General features: G+C 57.5%; 1 protein-coding gene across 5 annotated transcripts in view; it reads right to left on the reverse strand.

Moving 5' to 3' along the window:
• Positions 1-6,235: 6,235 nt before the first annotated feature.
• EIF3B (eukaryotic translation initiation factor 3 subunit B) overlaps positions 6,236-8,427 on the reverse strand; it is a 26,046-nt gene continuing 23,854 nt past the window's right edge. For 2 of the 5 annotated variants that reach the window (XM_026447206.2, XM_026447204.2), the window contains 4 exons: positions 7,965-8,042; positions 7,478-7,586; positions 7,209-7,327; positions 6,237-6,460 (listed from right to left, as the gene is read on the reverse strand). In XM_026447206.2, coding sequence (XP_026302991.1) covers positions 7,224-7,327; positions 7,478-7,586; positions 7,965-8,042 — 291 coding nt within the window. In that variant the 3' untranslated portion in view covers positions 6,237-6,460; positions 7,209-7,223. Of the gene's footprint in view, positions 6,461-7,208; positions 7,328-7,477; positions 7,587-7,964; positions 8,043-8,427 lie in introns of all 5 variants that reach the window. The other 3 variants (XM_026447207.2, XM_026447208.2, XM_026447205.2) reach the window with 2 other exon arrangements.

Here is an 8,427-nt window from a genome sequence, read left to right on the forward strand (position 1 = left end):
AGGCTCACACCTGTAATCCCAGCACTTGGGAAGGCCAAGGCAGGAGAATCATTTGAGGTCAGGAATTCAAGACCAGCCCGGCCAACACGGTGAAACCCCGTCTCTACTTTTTAGTACAAAAAGTACTAAAAGTACTTCTGTAATTTTTATACAAAAATTAGCAGGGTGTGGTGGTGGGTGCCTGTTAATCCCTGCTACTCAAGAGGCTGAGGCAGGAGAATCACTTGAACCGTGAGGCAGAGATTGAAGTGAGCTGAGATCACGCCACTGCACTCCAGCCTGGGCAACAAGAGCAAGACTCTGTTCCTTCTTGTCAGTTCCATTTCCTTTTTTTTTTTTTTTTTTTTTTCGAGACAGAATTTCACTCTTGCCCAGGCTGGAGTGCAATGGTATGATCTCAGCTCACCGCAACCTCTGCCTCCTGGGTTCAAGCGATTCTCCTGCCTCAGCCTCCCCTGAGTAGCTGGGACTACAGGCGTGCGCCACCACACCTGGCTAATTTTGTATTCTTAGTAGAGACAGGGTTTCTCCATGTTGGTCAGGCTGGTCTCGAACTCCCAACCTCAGGTGATTCGCCAGCCTCGGCCTCCCAAAGTGCTGGGATTACAGGTGTGAGTCACCACGCCTGGCCAACTTCCATTCTTTTTATCCATGACGCAGGTGTATCATGTAAAGCCTCAGGACCTCTGCAAAGATCCTACGAAGCCACTGTCCTCTCCCATCCTACTTGTCCCCACTCTCTCAGCTGATTCCTTGGGTCTCAACCCTCTCTCCCGTGTCCTTTCCTGCAGAGCCTGTCTCCCCTAGACTTAAATGCCTGTCTGGTTCTTTGGTTTGCTTTTCCGTGAACTCAGCACTGATTCACCTGCCCTCTCTGCAGTCCACTCCCCCCGGAGATGTCTGTGCACCTGACCTTCTGTCCATTTCATCTTCTTGCAGACAACGATTCCCTGGAGCCTCCTGACACGGGACCAGGACTGGTGCCCCCCTGCTCAGCGGGGAGCTCCCTCTGACACACCCAGGGTCACCTGCCCCTGAGTGCACACGACTCCCGGGGCCACGTCTCATTCCTTATGAACTGGCCTCTCTAATGACGAACGGGAAAACCTGATCCACTTGGCGACACTGAGTTCCACCCCACGTTGGGCATTTCTTCTTGTGAGTGACCACCGAGGGCACAGACATCCCTAACCTGTGACAACAGCTTGACTTCTGAGCCTGCTTCGAAGCAGCAGGAATCCCTATGACGGACAGCATGCTGGCGCCCTTCCCTGCTGAGTTGCAGCCACCCAGGCCCCTTCCAGCCACACAGTTTCAGAGCCGGGCCTGCTAAAGCCTCTGCCCTCCTCCCAGCCCCCTCCCTGCTCTGTGGCTCCCCGCATGCTCCTGCTGAGGGGCTCCAGCCTGCTCCCCTGCCCTGACTTTGCCCACCCTGCGGGCTCTGCTGTATTCTGCTGGTGGCACTCATCTCTCCCTGACTTTGTGTGTCCCCAACCCTGGCAAGAAACTGGGCCCAGTGGGGTGGGCCAGGTGTCAGTCTCACCCGCACCCCCAGGACAGAGCCCTGTCTGTGAGCTTGTGACAGCACTGAGCCCTCTGAGCCCCAGCCTCACCTGGTCCCCCACTTTGTGGGCGATGACCGCGGCTCCCTCCTCCAGTTCTGCGTCACTGAGTGGGCGGATTCGAAGTGCCACCTGCAGGCGGTCACCAGGGCAGCTGCACAGGGCCTCTTCATCCTCAGGCCCCTATCCCTGCAGCCCAGCTGCCTCCCCCAGCCCCCTGGTTCTGGGATCTGCTCAGTCTCCGTGAAGAGGCAAAGGCAGCAGCTCAACCCGCACCCCTCAGAGCGGGCTCTGACTTCACTCCCACGGGGCTGCCCATGCCCCCAACAAGACGTGCCTTCCCTCACTGAGCATTTGGGGAGGCTGGGGCACACGGTGGGGAATGCCTGCCCAAGGCCTCACCTCCTGCCCAAGGCCTCACCTCCCGGTCCTGCCACCTCCAGAAGAGATGCTGAGCTCCTTCAGGGGAAACTTCCCCAAGGGGAAACTGTGGGCCTTGCCCTCCCCACTCCCTATTCTGAGGGCCAGATCCCGGCCTCAAACCCACCCCCAAACCCACCCCAGCTGCATAGGAGCTGTGGCCCCAGGACGCCCGTTTCCGCCTCTGTAAAAGGGACACAGTTTTTTGGTAGAAACAGCAGCTGTGACTGAGGGACAGTCATGACTGGCATCTCTTCTTACCCAGCTACAGCACTGGGGCAAGTCACCAGCTCAGCTCACCGCCGTCCAGTTGGCAGAGGCTCCGAGTCCCCCAGCAGACGGCCTGGATTGGGCCCGGGGAGGGGGCTGGGGAGCCCGGAGCCCACACGCCCAGGTGCCAGCAGCATGAGGATTAGGGTAGAAAGGGTGTCTGGAGGCTCAAGGCGGGGATGGGGAGGCGGTGGGAAGAGCAGGGCAGCTAGCTTCCAGGGAGGGAAAGTTGGGGAGTAGCTTCCAGGGAGGGAAAGTTGGCTGATAACAGAGGGGCTGCTGGGGTTGCAGGCTTGGGAGGCAGTGGGCAGCGGGCACTCGCAGTGGGGGGGGCGGGGACATGAGGGAGGGCACTCACCATGAGTGGCTGGTCCTTGGGCTCCATCTCTCTCAACACCAGCGGGCTGTCCCGGCCGGGGAGGGACCTGCAGCCTGGCAGGAGGGCATGGCAGGGGGACGCACTCCCTGCTATCCCAACAGAGGTGAGACCTGCCTGCACTCAGCCCCGCCCCGCCTAGGTAACATCAGCTGGGCCTCGGGGGAGCCGGGCTGGCACCGCTTAGGTGGTTGGGGCCCCAAGGAGCAGGGTGGCCCTCCCGATCACCTCTGCACACAGGGACAGCAGCCTAGCAGCCTGTCGCTCCACCCTCACTATGGCAACCCCAGGTTTCCACATGCCTCACCTGGTGCACATGAGCCGGCCTGACACTCACCAGGTCGCAGGTGGAGGGGCTGCCCCTCTTCTTTGCAGGGTGGGTCCCTCTCCCACCTTGAGCCCGGGAGAGGCGCTGCCCACCCCAGGGCCCCTCACGCAGAGACCAGGATGGCCCTGGAAGTTTTCTCCTGAAGCCCACAAATGGCAGCAGCTGAAGCTTCACTCAGCAACTTGAGCAACTTGGACTCCAAGTGCCGTTTCCAACGGCGACCACGCTTCTTTTTTTTTTTCTGTCACCCAGGCTGGAGTGCCGCGGTGCAGTCTTGGCTCACCACAGCCTTGAACTCCTGGGCTGAAGTGATCCTCCTGCCTCAACCTCCCGAGTAGCTGGGACTACAGGCGTGCACCACCATGCCCATTATTTTATTTTATTTTGAGACAGAATCTCGCTCTTCCAGGCTGGAGTGCAGTGGTGCAATCTCAGCTCACTGCAATCTCCACTTCCTGGGTTCAAGCAATTCTCCTGCCTCAGCCTCCCGAGTAGCTGGGATTATAGGCACCTGCCACCACGCCTAGCTCATTTTTGTATTTTTAGTAGAGATGGAGTTTCATCATGTTGGCCAGGCTGGTCTCGAACTTCTGACCTCAGGTGATCTGCCTGCCTTGGCCTCCCTAAGTGCTGGGACTACAGGCGTGAGCCACCATGCCCAGCCCACGACCACGTCTCTGATGCACTAGGCGTCATCTCCTCCCCTTTCCCAGTCAGTGCTCAGATTCGCTCTCAGGTGTATTCAACACCCTAAAGGCTGTGCTCAACTTTTCCACTGCAAGCCCGGGCGTTGGGGGGACACCGAACTGTGAACCCACACCCCAAGGTCACCTTACCCCACCAGGCTGCACTAACCAGAGTGCAGGACACTGCCCAGAGCCAGGGTCGGTGCCAAGCACAGAAACCCGCTCCTGCACTGACAGAGATCACACCAAGGCCAGGCTGGGCGTGACGCATGCCTATAGTCCCAGCTACTCAGGAGGCTGAGGCATGACAATCTCTTGTACCCGGAAGGTAGAGGCTGCGGTGAGTTGAGATCATGCCACTGCACTCCAGCCTGGGCAACAGAGCGAGACCCTGTCTCAACAAAGACAAAAAAGGAAAGAAATCGCGCTAAGATCAGATCCAAGCCGTTCAAACCTGGCAAGTCCAACTTCAAGATTCTAACTATGGAGTTGAAAGGGCCTGGGGGTCCATTCCCACCAGAGTGGGCGACTCAAGCCCTCCCAAGAGCTGCCTGGCAGCTCAGCTGGGCAAGGCCAGGGCTTGTTTGGCCACACCCCTCTTCCTTGGCATCCAGGTCAATGCTGTGCCACGGGAAACCCCTGCCATGTGGATTCGGCAAGGATGGGGTGACACCTCCAACACCCACGTCCCATTCCTCTACGAGGATGAGGCTCCAGCGTCTGACCAAGGCACCTGCCAGGAACACAGCTATGGGTCCCCGTGTTCTTGCCTGCCTTGCCACCCAAACACAACCAAGTCCGTGCCTGCGGCAGGGGTCCCAAGCCCACCCTGACGTCCTGAGCCTGCCAGCCCTGGGGACCCTGATACCCAGGAAGTCCCTCCGCAGCAGGCCGGCTCTGGGAGATCCATGTCTACCGTAGCAAAGTTAAAACCAACAAGAGGGCTTCAGAAATCCTTTATTTATGAATTATATGCAACAATGACAACTAGTACATTTAAAACAGTGGGAAGTTCATGTTTTTCGAAGGTCTGTTAAAACTCTGTCATGTGGTAGAACTGTGTCTTTCTTCTTTCCATGAAATCAGAAAAACGGTTTCTTGGCACACTAGACTTTAAGCAGTGTGAGTGTAAACAAGAATTACTAATAAAATGTGCAATGCAGGGACACAGCACAAACGGCAGGATTGCAACCATTCTACAATTTTAGAATTGCAGATGAGAGACACGTAGGGCTCACAAAAAAGCAAATGCACCAAGGTACCCTCCTCACACCCGGGAGACTGTGGCACCCGAGGCTCTAGGCCACTCCTCCAGGGCGGCAGGCGCCTGGGTCCTCTGCCCTGTGAATTACAGCCCCTCCGTCTCCAAACGTTGCCTTAGGTTTGTAAACATCCCTTGGCTGTGAGTTCTGAGTGCTGCCTCAGGTCTGATGAGTTGAAAAGAGGTGGACGAAACTGCAGGGTCACAGGTGCTGCTGGGAAGTGAGACCCTGTAAACAGGAGGCGCTGAAATTCCCCCAATTTATGTGCTCCCTTCCCAACAGGAAACAAGTTCAAGATGACCGCATAAAAATGGGCAGAACTGGCCGGGCACGGTGGCTCACACCTGTAATTCCAGCACTGTGGGAAGCTGAGGCAGGAGAATCGTTTGAACCCGGGAGGAGGAGGTTGCAGTGAGCCAAGATCATGCCACCGTACTCCAGCCTGGGCGACAGTGCGAGACACCGTCTAAAAATTTAAAAACAGACGGAACTGACCATTCTCAATACAAGTTTCCCAACATGTCTAACTCCCGGGGAAAGTCACATGGTTCTCACCAGGGAAAGTGACCAGCATCTTTCACAGAAAACAACGCAACAGAATAGACTGTGGTGTGACTAGTGCATCGCTGGACACAGGGTGGACGAGTGTGTGTGACGACTGGACAGGACAGTGCCCTGCGGAGGTCTGGCTGGGCAAGCAGGCCCTTGCCACTGGGGAGGGAGGCAGGCACCAAGTTCAAGGTCACCATCTACATTCAAAGAGAGGAGAAAGACGGGTTTTTCATACAAGTTTGCTTTTATTTCCACGTTCAACCTGTGGAGAAAACCGGCCACAACCTGCACGGTGGGGGTATGAGGCATGGCGGCGCCCTCCCGGTGGGTCTCCGGGACACGTCCAGCACTGCCCGCGATGGGGATGCAAGTCCTTCAACGGAAACGCCGCTCAGCTGTGTACAGGCACCGTGGAAACATCACCGGGCGCAGAAGGTGCTGCCGGTGGCGTTGCTAAGAGTCTACGGAGCCAACACCAGTGGTTCCGACAGAAAACTCCAAACAAGAAAGAAGTGGGCCGGGCGTGGTGGCTCACGCCTGTAATCCCAGCACTTTGGGAGGCCGAGGCGGGCAGATTACAAGGTCAGGAGATTGAGACCATCCTCGCAAACACGGTGAAACCCCCCCGTCTCTATTAAAAATACAAAAGACTAGCTGGGCGAGGTGACGGGCACCTGTAGTCCCAGCTACTCGGGAGGCTGAGGCAGGAGAATGGCGCGAACCCGGGAGGCGGAGCTTGCAGTGAGCTGAGATCCGGCCACTGCACTCCAGCCTGGGCGACAGAGTGAGACTCTGTCTCAGGAAAAAAAAAAAAAGAAAGAAGTGGAAGCGGGTGCCTTAAACACCCCACTGCAGACACCAGGGGCTGAAAGGCACAAAAATGTGTCGCAATGGCAGAATCCAGGCGCGGTCACAGTCCAGAGCCAGAGAGCACGGGGAGCCGGAGGGAGTCACGCGGGCTTCCTGCAGGACGGCCTCCGCTCCACACACCACACGCGGCTGCACTGCAACAGAGGAACGGCGGCTCACGCTCTGTCCTGCAGCTCAGTGCGGGAGCAGCGGGTGCAGTCTGTCTCCTGGACAGGCACGCATGGAGGCCCTAAACAGCACCTCAAAATGCTGAGGGACCCCCTGAACATCGCATTGGGGCTGACGTTGAGTCCCACAACAGGAGCTGCCCTGGCCACAGAGAGCCGAGCCCATATGCCACCCCTACTCGCTCATGGTCCCGCACTGAGGACAGCAACCAGGCCACCCTCAGGCACCCCACGGGCCTTCTGTCCCACAAATGCCCGTGCTGTGAGGCACGGAGGCCCCCAGGACTCAGGAGATCCCGCACTCTGCTCCCCAGCCCCCGACTTGGAAGGCTCCTCTGAGAACTGCCAGAACCAGAGTTGCAGCCACACACGCCAGCGTTTCTTTCTGGTGGACACACCGCGGCCGTCACTAGCACAGGCCTCAGGAAATGGCCAGGCATGGCCACCCTCCTCTTCCTAGCACTTCCCAGCACCTGGCCACGGCTCCTCCCTCACCCAGCATGGCCTGAAAGGGGTCATCTGCGACGCGGTCAAAGGGAGCAGTCAAGGCCACATCGGCACCGACTCCACATTTCACACGAGGCTCAGCTAACCCTGGGCACACGACACTGGGGCTTCACCTCTGCCTTAAAGAAGGTGCTTTCTCCGTGATGGGTAACAGAAGCAGCTGCAAGCAGCCAACGGGGACCCCGCCGCGCCCCCTGCAGACGCTCACCACAGCACTCCCAGGTCACTCCTGGTTCCCGAGAGGGATAATTTCCTCCGTGACGAAGAACTCGATGGTCTCCTCTTCCCAGTCATCCACGTTGCTGTCCAGCTCGTCAGTGTCCACACCTGGGGGGACAAAGGGCGCAGGTCACCCACGGGGGCACAAGCCGAGTGGCACCACCGAGGCCAGTGGGAAGAGCGCGGGAGTCCGCGTGCACCGGGGCCTGTGGACGGCGGAAGGGCCAGCTCCTGGTGACTGAGGGATCTCTACGTTACCTCCTCGCAACTCCAGGCGCTCGTTTTTCTGCTCCATATAGAGCTCCTGGGCCATTTTTCGGTACTTCCGGAAGTCTTCCATCATGGTGCGCCTTCTCTCCACCAATTCCTATGCGTGAGGTTGGGGAAAGCCACAGAACTGGTAAGACACGTGCCTCCCCGTCGCGAAGAGCCCACACCCAGGTGGACAGTGCCAGGATGACAGCATTTGGAGGCGCTCAAGCAGGAATGGCCGCTCCATTCGTTTTCACTCTTCCCCCAACACTGTCCCCCGCCCACAAGGCAGCAGTGAGGTTGCAACTCCAGGCCCCCGTGCCAGCCCCAGTTTCCCACTGCATCCCTCCTAGGGGAGAAACAGAACCAGTGTCTTCAGGGCAGAAGCAACTCTGAGCACACACACAGCGCCGCCTGCAGCCCTGATGCGGGCCCGCTTTGCCGTGACGGCAGATGTCCCAGCACGGCCCTCCCTTTGGGGAACAAGGCTCACCTTTGAGGCTTTGGACTGGCTCAAACGATCCTTCTGTTCAAATATCTTCGAGTATTTCTTCAGATCCTTTTTAATTTGCTGAAACAAAAGACCCACCACTCAGGATTTAACATTCAAAGCAAGAATCACAAACGCACTCTTCAGAGTTGCCGACATGACGTGACACCCAGGGTCATTTACAGAACAGCTTCCCAGGAGTGCTCGCGCCCACTCCTTCCTCCGTCTTTCCCGTTGAGACTTTCTTCCTGGGATTTAACCCTCCTCTTCACTCTGACCTAAGACCATCCGCCTATTTTACCACAATTATGTAAACCCCAGACCAGCTGCTTCTATTCCCACCAGGACTTTTTAATGGCCCTGGTATCTTTTTATCTACCCCTCGGGTTCATGCAAAACTCCCCTAAACAAGCTGAAGGCCTCAGGCTACTCTCCTAGAGCTGTTCTATCCCATTCGGTTCTCACT

This window comes from Piliocolobus tephrosceles, chromosome 8 (assembly GCF_002776525.5).
Source record: "Piliocolobus tephrosceles isolate RC106 chromosome 8, ASM277652v3, whole genome shotgun sequence".
NCBI classification, from domain to species: Eukaryota; Metazoa; Chordata; class Mammalia; order Primates; family Cercopithecidae; genus Piliocolobus; species Piliocolobus tephrosceles.